Below are 26,804 nucleotides of genomic sequence, written 5' to 3'. Positions count from 1 at the left end.
AACAAACACCACAGATTGCCCTGGCTTAAACAACAGACATTCATTTTCTCACGGTTCTGGAGGCCTCAAGTCCAAGATCAAGGTGCCAGGGTTTGTTTCTGGTGAGAACCCTCTTTTTGGTTTGTAGACAGCTGCCTTCTCCCTGTGTCCTCACACAGATTCTTTGTGCTTCACCAAGAAAGAGCTCCCTGGAGTCTCCTCTTATAAGGACACATATTTAGAGTGCCATCCTTCTCATGTAATTTACCCTAAACTACCTCCCTAAAGGCCCTCAGTCCAGATACCGTCACACTGCGGATTGCAGGTGGGGATGGTGGAGAATTTCTTTTTTATTATTTTTTTAATGTTTTATTTTATTTTTTAATTTATTCATTTCATTTCTTTTTCTTTTTTTTTTTTTTTTTGTATTTTTTGCAGCTGCACCTGTGGCATATGGAAGTTCCCAGGCTAGGAGTCAAATCGGAGCTGCAGCCGCCAGCTACACTACAGCCAAAGCAACTCAGGATCCAAGCTGCATCTGTGAGTCACACCACAGCTCATGGCAATTCTGGATCCTTAACCCACTGAGCGAGGCCAGGGATCGAACCTGCAACCTCATGGCTCCTAGTTGGATTCGTTTCTGCTGCACCATGTTTTCTTAATCCATTTATCTGTCCTGGACATTCAGGTTGTTTCCATATCTTGGTATTGTGAATAGTGCTACAGTGAACATAAGGGTGCATTTATCTTTTTGAATGAATGTGTTGTCTGAATATAAACCCAGGAGTGGGATTTCTGTATCATATGATAGTTGTAGATTTAGTTTTTTGAGGTACCTCCATACTGTTCTCCATAGTGGTTGTACCAATTTACATTCCCACCAACAGTGAAGGAGGGTTGCCTTTTTTTCCACACTCTCCCTAACATTTGTGATTGGTTGACTTGTTAATGTTCCACAAAGTGGGCATAGAGGGAACTTAACCCAGCATAATAGAAGCCATATATGACAAACCCACAACCAACATCATTCTCAATGGTGAAAAACTGATGCCATGGGTGCAGCCCTAAAAAGACAAAAGAAAAAAAAAAGAAATAAAAGGAATCCAAATTGGAAAAGGAATACAACAATTACTATTTGCAAGATGACATGATACCATAATTGGAAAGACCCCAAAGATGCTACCAGAAAATGGTTAGAGTTCATCAGTGAATTTGGCAAATTTCCAGGATGCACAGTTAATACACAGAAATGAATTGCATTTCTATATGCTAACAACGAAAGTTCAGAGAGAGAAATCAGAGAAACCATCCCATTTACCATTAGGTCAAAGAGAATAAAATACCTAGGAATAAACCTACCTAAAGAGACAAAAGACCTATCCTGTAAAAACTGTAAGACACCGATGAAACAAATCAAAGGTGACACAGATGGAAAGATATACCATGCTCTTGGATTGTAAGAATCAATATTATCAAAATGATTATACTACCCAAGGCAATCTACAGATTGTGTAATCCCTCTCAAACTACCAAGGATATTCTTCACAGAACAAGAAGAGTATTTCTATTTTTGATTTAGACCGAAGCTACAAATCCATGAGACTGTGCACTGTTGGCCAATGGGAGGCACTGTGGGCCCACAATACTCCAAGTGCCCTGGGAGTGGCTGAGACAGTGACCCAGCAGAGGCAGCTCAAGGGAAACTTGGCTACACGTCTGCATCAGGGGGCAGGTTTGAGTTCCATGAGTGGGTTCTGGGACATGTGGAGCTAGCCAGGACTCCTCACTGCCCAGGGAAGTGGAGATGTGCCTTGAGCCTCACTGTGCACTAGTGAGGTATTCTCCCTGAGCCTGCACCACGGGAAGTGGTGGGTGAAGGGGTTGGGGTGGGTGGGCTGGGTAATTAGTATCAGGCAGGGGCAGGCAGAGGAGAGCAGAGTATGCTGTGGGCATATGGGGCCATGAAGATGGCACTCACCTCACACCCACCCTTGCTGGGTGGCCATTGCCAGGCAGGGGTGCAGCAGGCTGGGTGGGGAGGGGCGGGGGACAGCCTGCAGGGGAAGTGATGGCATAGCAGCAACATCATAGACAAATGTTCCTATCAGGGGAAGAGGAAATTGAGAACTTTAGGCCACCCACCCAGGGGAGACCTGCCCCAGGCTAGGAGTTGTCTGGTTCCTGAGGCTGCCATGGGCTCCAGGCTCCTTTGCTGTGTGGCTCTCTGTCTTCTGCGAGCAGGTGAGTGCTGGGCGCCATGTGAAAGCACCAGATATGCCTTTGCCATCCCTGAAATCTACCCTCAGCTTCTTTCTGTCTTCTCCCCAACAGGCCTGGTGGACTCTGGAGTCATACAGACCCCAAAATACCTGATCAAGTCAAGAAAACAGCAGATGACACTGAGATGTTCCCTGTGTCTGGACACCTCTTTGTGTTCTGGTATCAACAGGCCCTGGGCCAGGGCCCCCAGTTCCTCCTTCAGTATTACAATATGGAAGAGCGAGAAAAAGGAAACATCTCAGATCGATTCTCAGGTCAACAGTTCAGGGACAACCACTCTGAGCTGAAATTGCTCTCCTTGGAGCTGAAGGACTCAGCCCTGTACCTCTGTGCCAGCAGCGAAGACACAGCCCTGCACGATCAGCAGCCTCCAGTACAAAAACAGTCGTGCCTCAGCTCAGGAAGTGGCTGCCAGGGTGTCAGCTGCCAGGCAGCCAGGCTTAGGCCTTGGTAATGCGGACAGCCTTTCCCAGACATTCTTTCTTTATGATAGGTTTTATTATTTATCTATTTTCTTTATGATAGGTTTTAATGCTTGCAAAGATGGCACAAGATAAGTATTATTGTACCTGTTTATATATTTGAGGGGAAGTGACTTGCCCAGATCTCATATTTTACAACTGTCAGAGCAAGGAATCAGACTCAGGTCTGTTCTTTAGCACCTATGGTCCCTGCTCCCATAGAACTCCCTGCCCATCGCTCCCATAGATTGACCATATATGTGATTTAAAGAATTGGCTCACAGAGCTGTTAAACTAAGTCCAAAATCTGCAAGCTGGACTGGTACAGAGACTCAGGGAGAGCCAATGTTTTGTTTGAAGGCAGAAGAGCTGATGGTTCAACTTAAAAGCCATCTCTCTTACCTGGAGGAGGATCAGCCCTTTTGTTTTATTGTGTCTTCAACTGACTAGATGAGGCCCACCCACATTGCAGAAGGCAATCTGCTTTACTAATTAAAATGATAATCCAACCTAATGTTAAAGTCTACCTGTATACACATTAATCTCTTCCAAAAACACCCACACAGAAATACCCAGAAGAATGTTTAACAAGATACTTGTGGCCCAGTCAAGTAGACACCTTAAATTAGCATCCACACCATCTTCCAGAGTTGTATGAAGATTTAGGAAGCATGCAGCTCCTGGAACATAATAGGAATCTGGATATCTTGACTGCCTTTGCTAATCTCGACAGCCTCATCCACCATTTTCCAGGGGCAAAGGTAGATATGGACACATTTTGCCTGTAGTTGAGGACTGCAGAAGTCATAGAAATGAAAATATTTATGCCTGATGATTAATTACATGAAATTAACAAAAGTATATCACATACATCCCTCCACAGGCTTTTTTGGTTTTAGTTTTGTTTTTTTTTGTTATTTTTTTCTTTTTAGGGCCGTACCTGTTGCATATGGAGGTTCCCAGGCTAGGGGTGGAATTAGAGCTATAGCTCCTGGCCTATGCCACAACCACAACAATGCAGGATCTGAGCCATGTCTGCGACCTACACCACAGCTCACAGCAACACCGGATCCTTAACCCACTGAATTAAGCCAGGGATAGAACCCGAGACCTCAGGGTTCCTAATTGGATTCATTTCGGCTGTGCCACAATAGGAACTCCTCCACAGGCATTTTTAAATCAACTTTATTGATGTATGAGTTATAGCTGACCCTTGAACAATGTGGAGTTTAGGGATGCTGAGCCACACCCCAACCCGGCAGTCAAAAATTCATGTTTATGTGTTGAATTATAATGCTGTAATCTGAAACTAGTTTTTTTTTTTTGTCTTTTGTCTGTTGTTGCTGTTGTTGCTATTTCTTGGGCCGCTCCAGCGGCATATGGAGGTTCCCAGGCTAGGGGTTGAATCGGAGCTGTAGCCACCAGCCTACGCCAGAGCCACAGCAACGCGGGATCCGAGCCGCGTCTGCAACCTACACCACAGCTCACGGCAACGCCGGATCGTTAACCCACTGAGCAAGGGCGGGGACCGAACCCGCAACCTCATGGTTCCTAGTCGGATTCGTTAACCACTGCGCCACGACGGGAACTCCTGCAACTAGTTTTTTAATGATGACTTTTAAATGTCAAATATTGGTAGTATTTTAGCTCTCCATTTCTATATGATTGTAAAATGGACATTTGTATGAATGTTCACTTAGTGTTTTCTCTCATTAGGTGTCCATATTGAGGTACAGGTCATTTTTCTGTTACTGAAATATACAATCTTGTCACAATATATTGATTGATAATAATAATACACCATGTCTTTATTATTTTTTTTTTCTTTGTAGGGCCACACATGGGGCATATGAAAGTTCCTGGGCTAGGGGTCGACTCAGAGCTGCAGCTGCCAGCCTACACCACAGTCAGAGCAGCACAAGATCCGAGCCACATCTGCCTGCAGCTTACACCACAGCTCATGGCAAGGCCAGATCCTTAACCCACCAAGCAAGGGCAGGGATCAAATCTGCATCTTCATGGATACTAATTGTGTTTATTTCCACTGAACCACAATGGGAATTTTCCATGCCTTTATTCATTAAAAAAAAAAAAAAATCATGTTTAACTTCACAGTCAACCCTCTGAACTTGTGGTTCCAGATCAGCAGATTCAACCAACCTTGGATCACATGGTACTATAGTATGTATTTACTTTAAAAATCTGCATGTGGAGTTCCCACTGCGGATCAGTGAAAATTAATCAGACTCCTATCCATGAGGACGCAGGTTTGGTACCTGTCCTCGCTCAGTGGGTTAAAGACCAAGTGTTGCTGTGAGCTGTGGTGTCGGTGGCAGACATGCCTTGGGTCTGGTGTGGCTCTGCCTGTGGCTGTTGTGTAGGTTGGCAGCTATGGCTCTGATGCGATCCCTAGCCTGGGAGCCTCCATGTGCCGTGGATGTGGTCCTAAAAAGCAAAAAAGAAAGAAAGACCCTGCATGTAAATGGATCACTCAGTTCAAGCTGTGTTCAAGGAATTCCCATTGTGGCTCAGCATAAACAATTCTGACTAGTACCCATGAGGACACAGGTTTGATCCTGGGCCTTGCTCAGTGAGTTAAGGATCCGGCGTTACCATGAGCTGTGGTGTAGGTCGCAGACATGGCTTGGATCTGGCATTCATGTCATTGGCCAGCGGATACAGCTCTGATTCGACCCCTAACCTGGGAACCTCCATATATTTGGGATGTGGCCATAAATAATAGACAAAAGACAAAACAAAACAAACAAAAAAAGCCCAGCATTTTTTATTTACCGTGGAGTCGGCCACCTCTGCAGAAGTCCCTCTCACATCTATATTTCTAGGTACCAGCATGTCATCCCTGGTGCTAGGCAACAATCTTCACCACAAAGCACTGAGGTGGTTCTGGTGCTTCTGCCCCTTCCCTGAACACAGGAAGCTCTGCGTCCAGGGAAGATGAAGGAGCTCTCGCCGCTTTTGGCAGGTGCTCCATCCGTTAGTGCATTGGTTAGAAAGAGAGCAAACGTTGCTGAGCCTGGCCCTGAGGGTGGGGAATGGGATTCCAGAAGAATCATTGTAGGCGGAAGGATATTACCAGGATTGTAGTTAATGATGCAACGTAGAAACACAGGCTTGAAGAAGCACTTGTGATGCTTAAGTCATCCAGGGCAGCAGGAAGCCCTAAGGATTTTTCCTGAGATGCAAATTATAGAAATACACAAATCAATAAAATGAACATACATATTAATGAAGCCTTTTCTCTGGAATAAAATATACATAAAGTTGCAAAATGTTTTTCCAAAATGGTTAAAACAACTTGTGAGACTTAAGTCCACTCAGACGAATGCCTTCTTCCTGTTCCAAGTTGTCCATGTATTTTGGGGGGATTGGGGTCTGAGCCTGCAGCATGCAGAAGTTCCTAGGCCAGGGATGGAACCCACACCACAGCAGTGACTGGACCTACTGCAGGAGCAATGCTGGATCCTTAACCCCCTGAGCCATGAGGGAACTACTGTACATTCATTTTTGATTGGAGAGGCTGGGGAAAGGGGCGTGGTCCCAGTGGCAGGTTGGCTCTGGGGCCCAGGAAGGGAGAGTGACATCTCAGAATGACTCCCCGCAGACCCTTCTCCCCTCTGGTCAGTACCCAGACCCAGGAGCCCCCTCCACCTGCCCTGCCCCCTCCATGATCTCTGGTTTTCTCTGCTGGGTGGCCTTTTGTGTCCTGTAGGCAGGTGAGTCCTGGGCAGGGAACCTTGCAGGGTCCCAGCACTAAGCCTTGCCACTGTGGCAGCAGTGTCAGCCTCATCTTCTCCACAGGTCCAATGAGTGCTGGTGTCACTCAGCCCCCCAGACTCCAGGTCCTGAGGACAGGCCGGAGCATGACACTGAACTGTGCCCAAGATCTGAAACATGACCACATGTCCTGGTACCAACAAGACTCTGGACAGGAGCTGAGGCTGATCCATTACTCAGGTGGCAGTGGCATCACTGACAAAGGAGATGTCCCCGATGGCTACAGCGTCTCAAGATCAAACACAGAGAACTTCACTCTCATGCTACCGTCAGCCAGCCCTGCCCAGACATCTGTGTAGTTCTGTGCCAGCAGTTATTTCACGGCGATGCATGGCCACCTCCTCTCTGCACGAAAAGGCTGGGGGAGGCCCTGCCCCCCGGGACTCAGCAGAGCCCTTGCAGGCTCCTGGCAGCCAGAGCCTTGCAGCTGCGGGGGCCACGTGCCTGCAGGGTGAGATCTCGCCTGGTCTGGATCTGACTCCAGGGCCTCGAGGACATGTATCCACCACTGCTCGCTGCCTTTTCTCTGCAGCCGCCCTGCGAGCCAAGAAGATGCTTCCTCAGCTCTGACTTCAGGCCACCAGCCTGAGCCTGATGCCTCCAGGAGGGAGAGTTACTGGTCAGGTAGTTACATCTAGACCCCCTCGCCTTTCCCTGAGCATCTCATTGCTGTCTTTCCCGAAGGTTCTCCCCTAGCCCAGCCTCCTCTTGGTCCCTGGACTTGCCAGTCTTTCCGGATGAAGCAGGTTTTTCCTCTCCCCCCTCCCCTGGCCTCCTCTGCCCAGCTCGCCCACCCTCTCTACTGCAGCCACGCTGCCGTCCCTCCCCTGTGTCACATCCCTTCCCATCTCAGACGCCAAGGACTGTGTCCTCTGCCCTGGCCGTGGACCCTTCCCCTTACAGTGATTAGCTGCTACTCGTGTTTCCGTTCAAGGTCCCACTGGGTGGCCGGGCACTTCTGGGTACACCTGCTTCCCAGTGAATTGTGAACACGGTTGGGGTGTCTCACTTCTAGATTCTTCGGGCCCTGACTCTGAACTTTCCCCTCGGGACTGTGGATTCATTCTCCCTCTACGCAGAAGTGGGGCTCTGTCTCCTGTGTCTGTCTCCTTCGTGAGCGTCTGTGATGCTGGAGTTGCATGGGCACCAGGACACCTGGTCAGTGTTAACAGGCCGGTGGAGACGGAGGGATGCGATCTCATCTCCAGATACCTCCCTGGATCCAGTTCAGCCAAGACACAGATCTACAGAATGTCCTCTTCCAGGACCCCACAGCCTTGCTCCCACCCACTCATTCATCTCTGACCCAGCTTCCTCCTGCGCCTGAAGGAGAGGATGTTTGTAAGACCTTGAACCAGTTAATAATAAGGCTTTAGAGCACCTAGATGCTCTGATAGCAGTGAAGAGGAGAACTAAATTAGAGCTAAATTAGAACGCAGCCTCTTAGACCTCCAAAAAGACAGTTAAATTTATTATTGTATGTTACACACCAAGGTCGTAAAGGGCATTTGTCTTCTTCTGTAAAGAGGCCACGAGGATGGAAGTTCCCAATGTGGCTGAGCAATAACAATCTCAACTAGTATCCATGAGGATTCAGGTTTGATCCCTGGCTTTGCTCAGTGAGTTGAGGATCCGGTGTTACCTGGAGCTGTGGTGTGGGTGGCAGACACGGCTCGGATCTCACGTTGCTATGGATGTGGCTGTGGTGCAGGATGGCAGCTGTAGCTCTGATTTGACCCCTAGCCCGGGACTCTCCACATGCTGCAGGTGCAACCCTAAAAAGCAAAAAACAAACAAAAACCAAAAGCAACAACAACAACAACAAAAAAAAAACCTACGAGAGGCCTATTCTGAATATCTTTGTCTTTTTAGGGCCACATCCACGGCATATGGAAGTTCCCAGGCTAGGAGTCAAATTGGAGCTGTAGCTGTCGGCCAACACCACAGCCACAGCAATGAGGGATCCAAGCCGCATCTGTGACTACACCATAGCTCATGGTAGTGCCAGATCTTTCACCCACTGAGCAAGGCCAGTGATTGAACCCATGTCCTCATGCATATTAGTCGGGTTCGTTAACCCCTGAGCCACAACAAGAACTCCAGGAGCCTATTTTTTAATGCACAATAACTTAGAAGGATGTGAGGCTTTGCCAAGGGCTGTGGAGACATAGTGCTGCGTGGAGACTGAAGAACACTGATAGGATACCGTTCTTCAACCTGCGGAAGGAATAGGACCTTCACCCTTCCAGGTCAGGTATTTTTCCAGGGCATCATTTCATTCCTTGTGTCTCAGTGCAGTCATGAGGCTCCTAGGGCAGAACTGAATCAACCCCTCAATGCCCGCCGTTGCCTAAGAAGTGGGTACTGTGGAGCATGTGCGACCGTGGGACAATGGGGAGGGGTGCTGACTCAGAAACGAGGATGCACAGGAGACCCTGACTTTGCAGGGAAGATATCTTGCACTGGAGGTGCTGTTGACCCTCTTAGTGCAAATGCCCAGCAGGCAGAGGGGAGATGGGTGGATGAGAAGATGAACCAGGGTGCTGAGGAAGACAGCACTGGAGCCCACACATCGTCTGTGTTTAAAAGGAAGCTTATAAATATTTAAATTAGTCATCCAGGTATGCTATAAATTACATGACCCCGAAGTCATGGGAATTGATAGAGGCTCAGTGAGGTCACCATGGGAACTGCCTTGTGGGGACAAGGGGCACCCCTCCTCCTCTGCACATGCTCACAAGGTCCTGAGCTGGTGAACCTCCCATTGCTGCCTTGACTCTGCCATGGGCACTGGGCTACTCTGCCGGGCGACCCTCTGGCTCCTGGGGGCAGGTGAGTCCTCAGCAAATGAAGCAGTTCCTGTGTGTGTGTGTGTGTGTGTGTGTGTGTGTGTGTGTGTGTGTGTAATGACTACCGTTATGCTCTTCCCTTCTGTTCTCAGCTTTTGTCTCCACAGGTCACGCGGGAGCTGGAGTGTCCCAGTCCCCCAGGCACAGGGTCACAGGGAGGAACCAGACTATTGCTCTCAGGTGTGATCCAGTATCTGGTCACGTTTCCCTTTACTGGTACCGACAGACGTTGGGGCAGGGCCTGGAGTTTCTGACTTATTTTCAGGACAAAAGCGAACCAGACGAATTACAGCTGCGTAATGGCCGGTTCTCTGCTGAGAGGCCCGAGGGCTCCTTCTCCCACCTGAAGATTCAGCGAGTGGAGCCAAAGGACTCGGCTGTGTATCTCTGTGCCAGCAGCTTAGTCACAGTGTGGCACAGCCACCTCCTTCCTGTTCACGAACCCCCTCCGTCTCTTTCCTTGCAGCTCCTAGGGGCCTTTGGTAGGTCGCAGACATGGCTAGGATAGCGAGTTGCTGAAATTGTGGCACAGGCCGGCAGCTGCAGCTCCGATTCGACTCCTAGCTTGGGAACCTCCATATGTCGTGGGTGTGGCCTAAAAAAGACCAAAAAAACAACCCCAAAACAACAACAACAACAACAACAACAAAAACCTTGATCAAATGGACACATCCCAACACCACCCAGCCATTACAAAAGGCATGATGAAACTTCAGTTATTGGCCACAAGATGGCTCTGTGATGCCATTGAGATAAGGGGCTCTGGGGAGAGTCTGGGAGAGCAGCCTGGGAGGAAAAGGGTTAAGAAAAACTCAGGCTTGGATCCAAGGCTAGGCAGCTGTGGAAGTTTTCAGTTACTGCTAGGCCACCTACAGCTATGGAAGAAGCGGGAGGCCCTTTTAAACTTTAATGAGATCCACACTTGAAGGACTTGAGCAGGGCAACCTTAACATCCGGGGGCAGGTGCAGGAGAAACGGTCTCAGAGGAATATGGGAAATCAAGGGGGTGGAGTGTGTCCCTAACTCCGTGCGTCTCAGCCATACCAGATCCGTCCTGCAAGCCGGCTAAGCACCTAGATTAGAAGAAGCTGAGCCAGGTCACAGGGCTCACTGGAGAATCTGCAGGGGTGGGGGGCGGTGACATTCCAGGCAGACCCATCAGGCCTTTGAAGATCAGGCTCCTGCTCCCTCGCACAGGCCTGCGGATCAGAGCATTTAGTGGGGACAGCCCTCTTCCGTCCCTGACCATGCCATGAGCCCCCACCTCCTTTGTGTGATTCTTTCTCTCTTGGGGACAGGTAAGCCTGAGACTCAGCAGAAACCACTGCCGTGGGTTTGCAAAGTCCCAGCTCCAAGACTTGACCTTACTTTGCAGATCCACGTTACTCATTAAGCCTCGTGCATCTGCCTCTTCCACAGGTCCCATGGATGCTGTAGTCATCCAGATGCCAAGATACCTTAGTATATGAGCAGGAAACAAGGTGGTCCTGGAATGTTCTCAGCACATGAACCATTTTGAAATGTTCTGGTATCGGCAGGACCTGGGACTGGGACCAAAGCTCATTCATTATTCAAATGGCGTTGGCAGCACTGGTGCAGAGGATGTCACGGATGGGTGCAGTGTCACCCAAACAGAATGAGCGTTTCCCCCTGACCCTGGAGTTGTCCAGCATCAACCAGACCTCTTCGTTCTTATGTGCCAGTAGTGTAGCCACAGTGCGGCACAGCCAGCTGCTCTCTGCACAAAAAGCTCAGCCACAGGCCTGGGGTGGACACTTCTTCCTGAGGCCACATCTCACCAGGGGAGAAAACTGCTGGGTACTGAAGCTCTCTTTTTTTAAATTTTTAAATTTTTTTTTTAAATTTCCCCAATACATTATTTTTTTTTTTCTATTATACTGCATGGTGACCCAGTTACACATACATGTATACATTCCTTTTCCTTCCATTATCATGCTCCATCATAAGTGACTAGACATAGTTCCCAGTGCTACCCAGCAGGATCTCCTTGCGGATCCATTCCAAAGGCAATCGTCTGCATCTGTTAACCCCAAGTTCCCCAACCACCCCCTCCTCCCCCTCCCCCTTGACAACCACAAGTCTATTCTCCAAGTCCATGATCTTCTGGATCTCAGTCTCAGGGGCCTTGTGCATGTGCATCTTAAGGTGAACCTGTAGCTGAAAGTGTGGACTCTGTACCCTGGCACCAGTTAAGTCTCAGAGACAGACTTTTGAGGAAGAGAAAGAACAGCTTTATTGGTCTTGCAGGCAAAGGAGGACACAGCAGGCGAGTGCCTCAAAACTGTGTCCTGACTTGAGAGGGGAGATCAAAGGGTTTTATAGGTTTAGCTCGGAAGACAGGGCTATTGATTAAGGTGTCTGTATTAGTCTTCATCCATAAATCATTTCAGAGTCGTCAAATCCGGCGTCAGTGGGTCCAGTGATGGTTTCTGGTTGTCTTTGGGGTTCTTGTTCCTTGACCTTCTCTCTGGAATGAAGATGGCTTACAGGGAAGGGGTTAAGGAGTATTCGTATTTCAATTATAAAAGAAAACACTAGGCGCAATAAATTCGAACTAGAAGGTAAATATCAGTAATAAGTCACTGGGCCAAGGCGGAAGATAACATGGTAGAGACTGTTAACTAGTGTTGAGCTGTGACGGTGTTTCCTAGTCATTAACTCTTGACTCAGCCTTTTGAGACTGAGGGGAGGCCTGGGGGCTAAAAGGAAAGGCCTTTTACTTCAAAACAAAGATTTAGGGTCTGGTACATGATTTCAGACTGAGGTCCATGAGCCGGAGGTATGCGGGTGTGCACATGTGTATTTCAATAAATGCAAATAGCACTTAACCTTAGGTCACTGGATTCAGAATATTCTGGTAATTGAGTAGAGGAACAGTAGCATCCAACGTAAAGTTTATATTTCACTTTCTTTTTCAGTGCAGAAGAATGAAGTTGAAAACAGGCAAGCAGCTTTATTATTATTATTATTATTATTATTATTATTATTATTATTATTATTTTGTCTTTTGTCTTTTTAAGGCCACACGGCAATGCTACATCCTTAACGCACTCAGCAAGGCCAGGGATGGAACCCACATCCTCATGGATACTAGTTGGGTTCAGTAACTACTGAGCCACAATGGGAACTCCAGGCAAGCAGCTTTAAATTCCCTGAGTGCTCTGGGGGTTCTCCAAGCCTGAAACTTTTACATAAAGTTGTCTGTGGTTCATTAGATACCAAGCTAGGATTTGAGGGAGAAAAAAATTCTCAATAGCAAGTCATAAAACACACATGTAAATAAATCACTTAGGGGAATTTTTGTTTGTTTCTTTGTTTGCAACTGCTCCCTCAGCATACGGCAGGTCTCAGGCTAGGGGTCTAATCAGAGCTGTAGCCTCTGGCCTAAGCCACAGTCACAGCAACACCAGATCCGAGCCACATCTGTGACCTACACCACTGCTCACCGCAACACTGGATCCTTAACTCACTGAGCGAGACCAGGATCGAATCTGTGTCCTCATGGATGCTAGTCAGATCCGTTTCTACTGAGCCACGATGGGAAATCCAGGGGAAATTTTTATTTTATTTTATTTTATTTTGCTTTTTAGGGCTGCACTCGCGGCATATGGAGGTTCCCAGATGCGGGGTCCAATTGGAGCTACAGCTGCCAATCTACACCACAGCTCACGACAATGCTGGATCCTTAACCCACTGAGCGAGGCCAGGGATTGAATCTGCAACCTCATGGTTACTAGTCAGATTCGTTTCCACTGCACCAGGATGGGAACTCCCAGGGGAAATGTCCACAGATGCATCAAATAGCAGCAGTAGGCCCCAAGGTGACCAACTGTAGAACTGGCAAAAAAAGACAAATTAAGTCTCTCCTGTGGGCACAGGGCAGTGTTTTGTGTCTTCTGAGGTCCCAGAGGCCTTCTCATGTTTCAGTATGTTATGCATGCGACTGTTCCCGTCTTTTCTTATTTGCATGGGATTCATTTCTAAGTTGAACTATACAGAATACAAGCATAACATTGTATATGACTCCCATTTTTATGCAAGTTGTAAATCAAGGAAAAAAAACTAGTTTTTATCATTCCTTTGGCTTGGATTAAGATCTATAAACTCTTCATTTTTTTTTTCTGATAAAATATTACAAAGCGTTAGGGGGCAACAATTTTATTCTCCCCCAGCCTGTATCCCTCCTTGACTCCTTGCAAGTAGAAATCCACACACGAGAGCAGGGTTTTTTCTTGTGGGATCCACTGACTCCAAAATTTGGGGTCCATGGCTGGGCTCCAAGGGCAGAGCTGGGTGCTGCTCACCCCGTAACCTGCTGTGCTTATGGACACCCTGGTGGGGGCGGGGTGGGGGGGGGTGCGGGGTAGCACCCACTGACCCAGGACTCCTTCGCCAATGGGAGCAGGCTGCTTGCTGTGCAAAACCTCAATTCATCAATGGGCCAATCTGCTGAAAGTCTAAAAGCAAGACTATTGGAGTTCCCGTCGTGGCGCAGTGGTTAAGAATCCGACTAGGAACCATGAGGTTGCGGGTTCGGTCCCTGCCCTTGCTCAGTGGGTTAATGATCCGGCGTTGCCGTGAGCTGTGGTGTAGGTTGCAGACGCGGCTCGGATCCCGAGTTGCTGTGGCTCTGGCGTAGGCCGGTGGCTACAGCTCCGATTCAACCCCTAGCCTGGGAACCTCCATATGCCGCGGGAGCGGCCCAAGAAATAGCAACAACAACAACAACAACAACAAAAAGACAAAAGACAAAAAAAAAAGAAAGAAAGACTATATGGTGAAACTGATGAATGACTAATTTTGCCAAATGATGGCATTTACAGCAGTTGAGGATGTTTGAAATGGTTTAAACAGCCCTTGAGGATTTTTTTTTTTAAGTTTTTTTTGGCAACAGCTTTCCTTCAGCTGTCCCTGGGCTAACTTGTCAGTCTGACTTATTTTGACGCCATATTTCGAATGTTGTCTACTTCAGAATTTCTCATGTTCTCAATATTTTATGCATATGATTGTTTGTTTTCTCATTTGTGTGTGATTCCTTTTGAAGGTGGACCACACAGAATATAAGCAATAAAATTGTGAATCCCATCTTTTGCGTAATTTGTTTATTTATGTTTTAGTAATACTTTATTAAGATGTAATTAACAGGGGGAAAATGCTTAAATTAATAGATGTATTGCATGGTAAACTTTGGCAAATGCATACGTTAGTGCAACCAGTATGAAAATCAACACAGAAAACATTTCCATCACCCAAGAAAATTTCCTCATGTTTCTTTCCAATCCCTTTATTTCTCAGAGCTCCCCACTTTTCTAATTTTTATCATCATAATTTTGTCTATTCTTGGAGTTCCTGTTGTGGCGCAGCAGAAATGAATCTGACTAGGAACCATGAGGTTTCGGGTTCGATCCCTGGCCCTGCTCAGTGGGTTAAGGGTCCAGCATTGCCCTGAGCTGTGGTGTAGGTCACAGGCACAGCTCAGACCCCAAATTGCTGTGGCTGTGTTGTAGGTTGGCGATTCGACCCCTAGTCTGGGAACCTCCATATGCAGCACCTGTGGGCCTTAAAATCAAATTAAAAAAAAAAATTGTCTATTTTTGAACTTCATATAATTGGAAACATGCCATATAGTAAATACTCTTTTTTGATTGACTTTTTCTCAAAAATTATTGTTTTTGAAATTTTGAAATGTACTCATGTTGTGTATATCAGTACTTTATTCTTTTTTTTTTTCCTGCCTTTTTTCAGGGCTGCACCCAAAGCATACAGAAGTTCCCAGGCTAGGGGTCAAATTGGAGCTACAGCTGTCGGCCTACACCACAGCCACAGCAACTCGGGATCCAAGCCTCGTCTGCGACCTACACCACAGCTCATGACAATGCAGGATCCTGAACCCACAGAGCGAGGCCAGGGATTGAACCTGAATCCTCATGGATACTAGTCAGGTTCCTTACTGCTGAGCCGCAACGGGAACTCCTCAGTACTTTATTCTTTACATTACTGAGTTTCGTTTTATATCACAATTTATCTACGCTATAGATAGATGACTGGGTTGTTCTAGTATTAAACTTATGAATAAGCTTCTCTGAATATTTTTGTATAAGTCTTGGTGGGTAAATGCATTTAATTCTCTTAGATATAAATGTAAGGGTGGGATTACTGATTCCTGGGGCAAAGGCATATTTATCTTTACTAGAAACAGCTGAACAGTTTTCCAAAGTGGCTGCACCAATTTACAACACCAAGGGGTGGGAATTGCCCTGGTACTGCGTTCTCACTAACATTTAGTTTCCTGCTTCATTTCACCGTTAGCCGTTCTACTGGGTTTGTAGTGACGTCTCATTTAAACTTCACTGATGAGTAATCATATTTACTTCTTCATATCCTCCTCTCTCCTTTTATAAGGTGCCAGCTTTTATCTTTTTTTTTTTTTTTTTCCCATTTCTTGGGCCGCTCCTGCGGCATATGGAAGTTCCCAGGCTAGGGAATCAGAGCTACAGCCACAGCAACTCGGGATCTGAGCCGCATCTGCAACCTACACCACAGCTCACGGCAATGCCAGATCCAATTAACCCACTGAGCGAGGCCAGGGACCGAACCCGAAACCTCGTGGTTCCTAGTCAGATTCATTAACCACTGAGCCATGACGGGAACTCCAAGGAGCCAGCTTTTAAATGTGTCCTTTTTTAAAAAATTGGCTTGTCTTATATTACTGATCTGTAGGGGTTATTTTTATATTCTAAATAGGAGTCTTTTGACAATATACTGTCTATCTTCTTTCAGAGTGGCTTGCCTTTCCACTTTCTTTTTTTTAATTTCTTTAAAAATGTTTTATTACAATGTGATTTACAATGTGCTGTGAATTTCTGCTGTATGGCACAGTAACCCAGTTACACATATATGTCATTCTTTTTCTCATATTATCTTCTATCATGTTCCATCACAAGCAATTGGATATAGCTCTCTGTGCAATACAGCAGGACCTCATTGCTTCTCCCACTTTTTAAATGTTGTCTTTCAGTGAATTGAAGCTTTGAATGTTTAGAAAGTCTTAAGTTATCTTTTGTTTCTTTTTTTCTTTTTTTTTTTGTCTTTTGTTGTTGTTGTTGCTATTTCTTGGGCCGCTCCTGCAGCATATGGAGGTTCCCAGGCTAGGGGTCCAATCGGAGCTGTAGCCGCTGGTCTACGCCAGAGCCACAGCAACGCGGGATCCGAGCCGAGTCTGCGAACTACACCACAGCTCACGGCAACGCCGGTTCGTTAACCCACTGAGCAAGGGCAGGGACCAAACCCGCAACCTTATGGTTCCTAGTCGGATTCGTTAACCACTGCGCCACGAAGGGAACTCCTATCTTTTGTTTCTTTATAGTGACCTTGGCATCCTATTGGCTTACCCAAAGTTTTGACTTTTCTTTCTATTTTTTTTTGCCCCACTGTCCCACTTGAATAACACCACCCCTTGTTCCTCGCCATCAGCAGGAAATAATCCACCTCCAAAAATCACAAGTTAATCACCACACTTTCTGCCTACAGCTTCCCATCCTGTTCTTTGACTCTTTAGGGGTCTCTTCTCCATTGGTAACTATTCTTTCTTTCTTTCTATTCCTTTCTGTTTTCATCACATCCTGCTAGAACAGATTCAATGGTGTGAGCTTCTTTTAATCCTATCCTGCAAATGGTCTTCATTCTTTTACCATGATTTTCTTCGAGTGCCCTCACATTACAGAAACCTAATCCACAGTGAACGCATTGATCTCTCTCGTGGCAGCAGCTGAGAGCTTCAGAATAAGTCACACCTGCACCAACTGGTATCTAGACTGAGAAATGGAGTCACGACCCTTACCTGCCTTTACATCCCTGCTTTAAGATTTCACTTAGCTCATCCTCTCACTCTGCCAAAACATTCTTTCAAATATTTAAAAGTTTTCCCATTCTGTAAAATTTGCCCACTTCTTCCCTCTTACTCAGAGGTGATCCCTACAGCAGAGGGCAGTGCCCACGGAAGGGCACACCGACGGGGTCGTGGGGGGAGCCCAGAGTCCAGAGCCCAGAGTCCAGAGTCCAGAGGGAGGATCCTGAAGAGGGATCTGCACAGAGCCCTGAAGTCTCCATTGAATGTGAGAAGTCCGTCCTGCTGTGAACTCCCCTGAGAAGGGGAGTCCTATTTACTTGGATCCTCTTCAGATTCTATGTCCCCAGGTCACCCTATTTATTTTCACATTGTATTTCTCCATGCTGTCCGTGGACTATCTCCGCAATGCTAATTGCAGAATGTTCGAAATGTTGTTACTGCTAATTGCAGAATGTGTAGAACTTTTGCTCCTTTTTTAAAAGGCAAAATGCATTCTCCAAGACCATTTTCCCCTGGCTATGTAAACTCCCCAGGGTTGTCCCTCCTGGCAGGGTTGAAGGACAAGAAAGAGAGGTGAGGCCAGGTGAACAAAGGTGAGGAGGGGTTTCCCTTAGGAAACCAGTAAGGAAAGGAGAAGCATCCCAGGGCAGCGTTAAGTGGGTGGCCTTTATCCCCATTGGCTGAAAGGAGGAGGGGGTGTTCCTTGGGCAGCTAGGTGCTGTCCCTTAGGGAGCCAGCTGCCTGCCAGATCTGTGGCATACGCAGCAGGGAAGAATGGCCAGGATGAAAAGCAGCAAGGAGATGGAAGTCCAGGGATAGGTATTACCCTGCCTCCCTCCATTCTCCTGCCATTATGACCCATAAACAAAACAATCTAGAGGTAGAGGGAAGAAGAAACGAAAGTAATATAATCCTTAGAGTTCAGCCTCTCGGGGCAAGGTGAGTCTAGAGGGATAAATTCTCCAGAGCACTACCCTGATGATGGGCTTGAGGGCAGTAAACCCAAGTTGGCTAGGTTAGTGCTGGGAGCCGATAAAGGCATAGATGTGTTTCTGGGGGCATCTTCACTCCTTGGAATTTATAGATAACTCAGGCTCCCTTGGGACTGGATCAAAGGGACTAAATCTTGGTGACTTGAATGATTGGCAGCTCAGGGAAAGGAACATATAAAGACAAAGCTTAGTTTGATTCCAGCATCAGAAAGATGATTTGGGGAGTTCCCATCGTGGCTCAGCGGAAATGAATCTGACTAGTAACCATGAGGATGCAGGTTCCATCCCCGGCCTTGCTCAGTGGGTTAAGGATCTGGCAGTGCCTTGAGCTGTGGTGTAGGTTGCAGATGTGGCTTGGACCCTGCATTGCTGTGGTTGAGGTATAGGCTGGCAGCTACAGCTCCAATTTGAACCCTAGCCCGGAACCTCCATATGCCATGGGAGTGACCCTAAAAATAGTAAAAAGAAAGAAAGAAAGAAAGAAAAAGATGATTTCAGGGCACAGGGTCAGACAGGGAACAGGAAGGTTTGCTCACAGTCCGTCACTCTCAGCTGATGTGCTGGTGGGTGAGTCCCAAGCTGGAGCACTGCGAGCAGAAGGTTGGTAAAATAGGTGAGAGGTAACCAGTTTCCTCATTGTCGGTGGGGTGGGTGCAAGAGAGGAGCGCCTGCCTCAGAGAAACCTCAGCACAGCTGTGCCGGGACAGACTTGGCCCTTTAAACCAACCCCCAGCCAGAACTGAACCTGGGGAGGAATCCTGTGGGTGGGCAGCCGAGCTCGGAGCCTCAGGATGCCCGCAACGTGAGGGTAACGGGGCGGGGCCATCACGGGATCATCCTCCAATCAGGGAGAGCGAAGCTGAAACTCAGCTCTGACCCAGCAGGACCAGAACCTGAGCAAGACCGCGGTGTCTGCCTCGCGTGCCATGGGTTCCAGGTCCCTTCCCTGGGCCGTACTTTGTCTCCTGGGAGCAGGTGAGTCTGTGGGCTAAGAGATGAACGCCCTTCGGAGCGTGCCGACCCCTGATCCTCCATCTCACCTTGGGGATAAGCATCCCCGCTCCGTTTATATCTGTTTTCCACAGGCCCCTTGGCGGCTGGAGTCACTCAAACTCCAAGACACGTGATCAAATCAACAGGACAGACAGTGACACTGAGATGTTCCCCTGTCTCTGGGCACCGCAGTGTGTCTTGGTACCAACAGGCCCTGAATCAGGGCCCCCAGTTCCTCTTTGAGTTTTATGACCAAATGCCAAGAGCCAAAGGAAACGTCTCAGATCGATTCTCAGTACAACAGTCCAGTAACTCTCTCTCTGAGCTGACCCTGAGCTTCTCAGAGCTGACAGACTCCGCCCTGTACCTCTGTGCCAGCAGCCTGGCACAGCCCTGCGGAGTCACCAACCTTCTGTGCACAAACCTCCCTGCCTCTGCTTGAGCAGTGAGAAGAACCATGCAGGCTCCTGCCCAGGTTGCCCCCACTTCAAGGGATGTTTTTAGTCATTTCTAAGAGTCTTCCTGTGTCCTGCTCAGCTCAGAGCACTTTCAACTAATGGAACCCAGGTTCACCCCTGTGCACCATTTTCTCTTCTCCCAGCATGGGCCAAGTCCTGATAAAAAGGGCAACAACTGAGCCCTCAGTATGTGCTAGATCCTCGGCACATACTAAGCTTTGCAACAATCATGCAAATCAAATATTCTAACTATTCTAATGCCCACTTTATAGAGGACATTAACTCATTTCCCCCATGTCCCCCATGTCTGTTTCAAAGCAGCAGAACAGGGAAATAAACATGTTTCCACATGACCAGTGGCCCCATCACTGCCTCTGCATCCTGGTCATCGAGAATAGAGGCCTGGCCTCATCTTTTTCTGTGTTCCACTGGGCACATCCCCATGGTCATTATGAGACCAAGCAGGGCCCTGTGGGCTCCTGGGCTCACAAGCCCTTCTGTGTCCCCATTTCTTATTTTTAGGGAATAATCTTCAGCCTCCTTGACCTTCCAGGAGTTCCAAAGGGCAGGTTCAAACAGTTGCTAATTAGCAAAGGGAGGGGGATGCAGAGACCAGAGAGGAACAGTCAAGAAACAATGGTGCAGGAGTTCCCGTCGTGGCTCAGTGGTTAACGAATCCGACTAGGAACCATGAGGTTGCTGGTTCGATCCCTGGCCTTGTCCAGTGGGTTAAGGATCTGGCATTGCCGTGAGCTGCGGTGTGGGTCACAGATGCACTCAGATCCCACGTTGCCTTGGCAGTGGTGGGTAGGCCAGCAGCTACAGCTGTGATTTGACCCCTAGCCTGGGAACCTCCATTTGCAGGTGCGGCCCTAGAGAAAAAAAAAGGAACAATGGTGCAGCCTTGGGGCAGGGGCCTGGTCCCTCCTCAAGGAATATACATAACAATACCTTCTGCAGACCTAACCCCCCCAACAAATGGAAGCTGTTAATTATTTATTCCATTAAGAAGACCCTCTGACCACTGAACACTAGTTTTGAAAGCAACTCTAGGTTGCCTCTCTCCTGAGCCTTATCTGTGGCCCTATTTTTCACTCCCCAAACTATCAAACCACTTCCCAGTCTCAACCACAGTCTTTGAGGCATTAGCCTGCTGTGACCCTCTGGCTGGCAAAGCAATAAAGGCATTTTTTTCTCCTTCGCCCGAAACTCTGTCTCTGAATTTCTATTCAGCGCCAGTTTCTATGGCCTCCTCCTTGGCAGCTTGGAGGCATCTATCATTTTATACCAATTTTATTATCAACTGTGTTCAGTGCTCATGTCCTTTCTCAGCCTGTAGCTTATGTTTTCATTTTTCTTAGTGTGTTTCAATGGACAAGAGGTTAAAGCAACTGAAATTATGCCTAGTTTTCTGTGTGTCTCAAGTAAACAAATTCTCCCTCAACTAAGTGCCTGGAAATATTTTATAGAGAGAAGCCAGGCACGAGTCCTTGAAGAACTGTGTGAGTCTTTCTGGGCGGAAATAATCAACTCTGCAGCTGCCTCGCATGGCCCAAGGGTAGAGCAAAGCCCCAGTTTTGCCTGAATGATTCACATCAATGCTTTAAAGACTAAGGCAGCTTCCTCACCTTAGGCAATGAAGACCAAAAATAGACTACTTAGTTCAGAGAGTCCACCTTAGAAAGGCTGGCATTAGGACATGTTCCCTGGGGACAGCATCCCTTCTGTCCCATTTGGGAAAACTGTGTCCTTTGGGTGAGCACTGGAATAGTGTCAGGACCAACACTGGAATCATACTGCTACTTAAATTAGAAGTAAAAGAGTTCCCGTTGGGGATCAGTGGTTAATGAATCCGACTAGGAACCACGAGGTTGCAGGTTCGATCCCTGGCCTTGATAAGTGCGTTGAGGAGCTGGCGTTGCCGTGAGCTGTGGTGAAGGTCAAAGATGGGGCTCATATCTGGTGTTGCTGTGGCTGTGGTGCAGGTCGGCAGCTACATCTCTGATTAGACCCCTATCTTGGGAATCTCCATATGCCAGGGTGCCGCCTTAGAAAAAGAAAAAGAAAAAAGAAAAAAAAAAAAAGAGGTGAAAGATGAGTATTTACAGAGCTGGTGAAAATGGAACTGGTTTTTATTGAGCTTGGAAATGTGGGCACTAGGGGGCGCTCCTTTACCTTCCTTTCCAAATAGGGGTTTATTCAAAGCTGGTTCTAGAATGAGGGGTTGGAGCCCGCACTGGTGGCCCTTCTTGCAGAGGTAAAAGACTTATTAATCCACAGTCAGCACAAAGTGAAGTCAAGGTCGATCTCACTGCCCAGCCAGTCCACCCAACGGGAACTCTTTTACTTCTAATTTAAGTAGCAGTATGATTCCAGTGTTGGTCCTAACACTATTCCAGTGCTCACCCAAAGGACACAGTTTTCCCAAATGGGACAGGCTAGGGGTCTTATCGGAGCTGCAGCTGCCAGCCTACACTACAGCCACAGCATCACCAGATTGGAGCCACGTCTGCAATGTACACATCTCAGGGCAACGAGGGACCCCCAACCCACTGAGCAATGCCAGGGATCCAATCCACATTTCATGGATGCTAGTGGGATTCATTTCCGCTGTGCCACAGTGGGAACTCCAATGGCTTATTTTTTTTAATAGGCCTTTATACCACGTTTAATGGTCAGTGCCTTTCTGGACATCATCCATTTAGACAGCACGAGTTCTAAAACCTGATCAAGGATCTGAATTCAAAGCTCTTGTGTGTTAGGCTGTTTCTGTTTTTCAGTAAATCCTTGCTGCTTCTGTATTTTACTTATAGTGGTTTGTATCTGTTAATCCCATACGCCTACGAATTTGTACCTCCTTCCCTCCCACTGCCTTTGGTAGCCATAGGTTTGTTTTCTGGGCTGTGAGTCTGTTTCTGTTTTGTGTATACATTCATTTGCATTATCTTTTAGATTCCACATTTAGGTGATATCATATAGTATGTCTTTCTCTGACATGATCTACCCCACACTGCGGCAAATAGCAGCATTTTATTCTTTTTACAGTGGAATAATATTCGATGGAATATATACCAAATCTTCTTTGTCCATTCATCTGTTGATGGACACTTGGGTTGCTTCTGTGCCTTGTAAACCGTGCTAAACTATGTTTTATAATACAAACATCATCTTTTTTTTTTTTTTGCTTTTTGCTGCACCAATGGCATGTGGAGGTTCCCAGGCTAGGGGTCGAATCAGAGCTGTAGCTGCTGGCCTACACCACAGCCACAGCAACGCAGGATCTGAGTCTCATCTGCGACCTACACCACAGCTCACGGCAACACCGGATCCTTAACCCACTGAGCGAGGCCGGGGATCGAACCTCAATCCTCATGGATCCTAGGCGGGTTTGTCAACTGCTGAGCCATGAGAACTGCAAAAAAAGTGCTAAATGTTAACAGTCCTGCCCTCTCTCCAAACACGGCCCTATCCAATCCCAACTTTAGTGGTGTGTTTCTTACCTTCTGTATACTCCTGCAAACCTGTCTACCCAAATACACCTACAAAAGTGAGGCCACTGGTACATATTAACTGTCACTTTCGTACTTTTCTCTCATACTCTGCTTTGGACCTCATTTTGTGTGTGTGTGTGTGTGTGTGTGTGTGTGTGTGTGTGTGTGTGTGTGATGCCTGTGGCATATGGAAGTTCCTGGGCTGGAGACCGAATTTGCACTGCAGCTGTGACCCAAGCTGCTGCAGTGACAACACTGGATCCTTAAACCGATGCAACACAAGAGAACTCCTGGACTTCATTTTTCAGATCACTAGGTGGAACCCTAACTTCCTCCTATTAGCTGAGGCACAGTGCATAGTGGGGCTACTGATCAAGGAGAAGTGCCAGAGGTGGCTGATCTGTGACCTTGCCATGGAAGGGCTGAGCCTGGAGAAAATTATTTCAACCCAAAGATGCAAATTATTTCAATGTAGAGGAATGGTATTACCTAGACTCCAAGATCAGCTTTGCTTTTTAAGGGGGGTGGAAATGAGATCATTTATTTGAAGGTGAGGTTTCTATCTAACCCTTTTCCTTGTGAAGGCTGGTGATGAAGAGACGGTGAGGTGGGGGGCTGTCCTTTTCTTGTTGAATGGGGGCAAGCTAATAGTTCTGAGCTCAGAGGCTCTCGGGGGCCAGAAATAGGTCGGTTTTCCTGCAAAGTAAGTTTGGAGGAATCTTCTATTTTGTAAGGGATTTGGGGTCTTTTTCCTTTTATAAAGGGAGCCAGCAATTAGGGTTTGAAATTTAGGTTAGGAATGAAAATGAGAAATGAATTCCTCCTAATGCATTCTATCACAAATCCCAAGGATCAGTTCAACTTCCACCTCATTTTTATTGTATAATTCTCACCAGAATATTAAGAGTAAAACAGTTCTGTTTCCTCAAGGTAGGGTTTTGGAACATTTATTTATTGTAGAAGTAAATTAGAAACACAGGAGGCAGGGAGTTCCCATCGTGGCTCAGGGGTAATGAACCCTACTAGTATCCATGAGGATGTACGTGGGTTCCATCCTTGGCCTCGCTCAGTGGGTTAAGGATCCAGCGTTGCCGTGAGCTGTAGTGTAGGTTGCAGACGAGGCTTGGATCTGGCATTGCTGTGGCTGTGGTGTAGGCCGGCAGCTACAGCTCTGATTCGACCCCTAGCCTGGGAACCTCCATATGACACAGATGTGGCCCTAAAAACCATCCCCCCCCCCAAAAAAAAACCCCAGAAACAAAAATGGAAACAAAAGAAACACGGGAGGCATCATGATAAGGCATTGAGGACAAAAGCTGTGTGGAGATTCATGGAGGAATAAAGGGAATTTTTTCTTTTTTAACCTCCAGAGTTAATAGAAGATTCCAACTTAGATCAAAACATGCCAGAGGTACTCTTTCATCCCTGAGCTGAAGTTCACACTGCCTTTGGGACAAAGGTGTGGCGGTGTCCCCACCCCCTGCCCACACATAGCCCACTCCTGCAGTGACCATGCATCAGCACCAGGTCAGCCATGAGAGGCGCAGGCGAAGGTGATAAAGTCAGCATTTTCCACCTCAAATGTGAGGCGCTGTTGTAGCCTCCAGGTGGATGTGTCCAGCTGATGATGAGGAAAGGAGGTGAGACGTGAGGAGCCTGGCCAGACAAAGGCTGTGGGATCCTGGCCACGGAACCCTGCAGTTCTGAGGGGTGACAGCAAGGAGCCTAGCAGCATCAATGCATATTTAGATCCACTTCTGAATTAATCATTAATTCCGTGCCTCGAAATTTTTCATCTTTTAATGCTTCTGATTATGAATGATGGTCTTCTTTCTTCCTTCCTTTCTTTTTTTTTTTTTTTTGGCTTTTTAGGGCCACACTCGTGGCATATGGAGGTTCCCACACTAGGGGTTTTATTGGCTCTACAGCTGCCAGCCACAGCCACAGCCACAGCCACAGCAATGCCAGATCTGAGCCGTGTCTGCGACCTACACCACAGCTCACAGCAAAGCAGGATCCTTAACCCACTGAATGAGGCCAGGGATCAAGCCCACAACCTCATGGTTCCTAGTCGGATTTGTTTCCCCTGTGCCACAGCAGGAACTCCCTTTTCCTTCTTTCTTAATGGCCCATAAGAGAAGGGTGTACCTCGGAGTTGCCAGCATCTTAGCTATACTTAATTAATTACTATCAGGTAATCCTGAGGCTCAGTGAGGTCACCATGGGAACTGCCTTGTGGGGACAAGGGGCACCCCTCCTCCTCTGCACATGCTCACAAGGTCCTGAGCTGGTGAACCTCCCATTGCTGCCTTGACTCTGCCATGGGCACTGGGCTTCTCTGCCGGGCGACCCTCTGGCTCCTGGGGGCAGGTGAGTCCTCAGCAAACGAAGCAGTTCCTGTGTGTGTGTGTGTGTGTGTGTGTGTGTGTGTGTGTGTGTGTGTAGTGATTACCGTTATGCTCTTCCCTTCTGTTCCCAGCTTTTGTCTCCACAGGTCACGCGGGAGCTGGAGTGTCCCAGTCCCCCAGGCACAGGGTCACAGGGAGGAACCAGACTATTGCTCTCAGGTGTGATCCAGTATCTGGTCACGTTTCCCTTTACTGGTACCGACAGACGTTGGGACAGGGCCTGGAGTTTCTGACTTATTTTCAGAGCAGTGGCGAACTAGACAAATTAGAGCTGCGTAATGGCCGGTTCTCTGCTGAGAGGCCCGAGGGCTCCTTCTCCCACCTGAAGATTCAGCTGGTGGAGCCAAAGGACTCGGCTGTGTATCTCTGTGCCAGCAGCTTAGTCACAGTGTGGCACCGCCACTTCCTTCCTGTTCACAAACCCCCATGTGCCCACTTCTCCCATAGTCTCTGGAAATCCCCAAATAAAGGAGGTCCCCCGTTCTTCCCTCAACGGGGGAATAAGTGGATTTGGGATTCTAGCTATTCTAATTGTAGGAGGTCAGAAAATAGCCTTTGAAATACTAGAGGCGTTGGAATAGTAGTAATTTTGGCTTATCGGTTTCTGAGATTCTTTTACCATAGTTCAAGCTTCTATCATTGAGGGGAGTTTCCATGGTGGCTCAGAGGGTTAAGAACCTGACCGAGTGTTTGTGAGGATGTGGGTTTGATCCCTCAGTGAGTTGAGGATCCGGCATTGCTATGAGCTGTGGTGTAGGTCACAGCTGTAGCTTGGATCCTATGTTGCTCTGACGGTGGCGTAGACCGGCAGCTGCAGCACAGATTCAGCCTCCTAGCCTGGGAACTTCCATATGCTGCATATTCGGCCCTTAAAAGACCAAAAAAGAAAAAAAAAATTCTATAATTGGGACTGAATATCAGACCGTAGTCTTAGGTACAGTGAATTATCCTCTTGTAACATGATGTAGTTTCAGCATTTATAATACACTCCTCACACTGAGTACCACTGACTCAGACCACACTACCCCCAGGTAGTGGCAACAGTTCTCCAGGCAACTGAGAACACTCTTAGGACCATATGTAGCCAGCAGCCTTAACAATAACTAAACCAGAATCCTTAGCAACAACTGTCACTGAAATCAGCGATTTGGATGGAACTGTCACCCACAATAATACACATTAATGTATGTGCATGGAAGTTCCTGGGTCAAGATCAAATACTCGCTTC

General features: G+C 47.4%; 1 pseudogene and 4 gene segments (V, D, J or C); all 5 read left to right on the top strand.

Annotated features, from left to right (window-relative positions):
• The first annotated feature begins 2,075 nt into the window (after positions 1 to 2,075).
• Positions 2,076 to 3,543, top strand: LOC125117470 (T cell receptor beta variable 9-like). The segment is given in 2 exon segments: positions 2,076 to 2,220; positions 2,311 to 3,543. Coding segments are annotated over 2 exon segments (452 nt in total).
• Positions 3,544 to 6,342: 2,799 nt separating this feature from the next.
• Positions 6,343 to 8,102, top strand: LOC125117460 (uncharacterized; annotated as a pseudogene).
• A 466-nt stretch (positions 8,103 to 8,568) lies between these two features.
• LOC125117773 (T cell receptor beta variable 7-8-like) lies at positions 8,569 to 26,135 on the top strand. The segment is given in 3 exon segments: positions 8,569 to 9,192; positions 25,384 to 25,538; positions 25,663 to 26,135. Coding segments are annotated over 2 exon segments (522 nt in total).
• Positions 9,190 to 9,873, top strand: LOC125117469 (T cell receptor beta variable 7-6-like). The segment is given in 2 exon segments: positions 9,190 to 9,347; positions 9,472 to 9,873. Coding segments are annotated over 2 exon segments (450 nt in total).
• Positions 19,004 to 19,661, top strand: LOC125117774 (T cell receptor beta variable 5-1-like). The segment is given in 2 exon segments: positions 19,004 to 19,201; positions 19,312 to 19,661. Coding segments are annotated over 2 exon segments (399 nt in total).
• Positions 26,136 to 26,804: the final 669 nt, after the last annotated feature.

Source organism: Phacochoerus africanus, chromosome 16 (genome assembly GCF_016906955.1).
Source record: "Phacochoerus africanus isolate WHEZ1 chromosome 16, ROS_Pafr_v1, whole genome shotgun sequence".
NCBI lineage: Eukaryota > Metazoa > Chordata > Mammalia > Artiodactyla > Suidae > Phacochoerus > Phacochoerus africanus.
The sequence above is the reverse complement of the archived record's forward strand: the minus strand, read 5'-3'. Positions and strand labels throughout refer to the sequence as shown.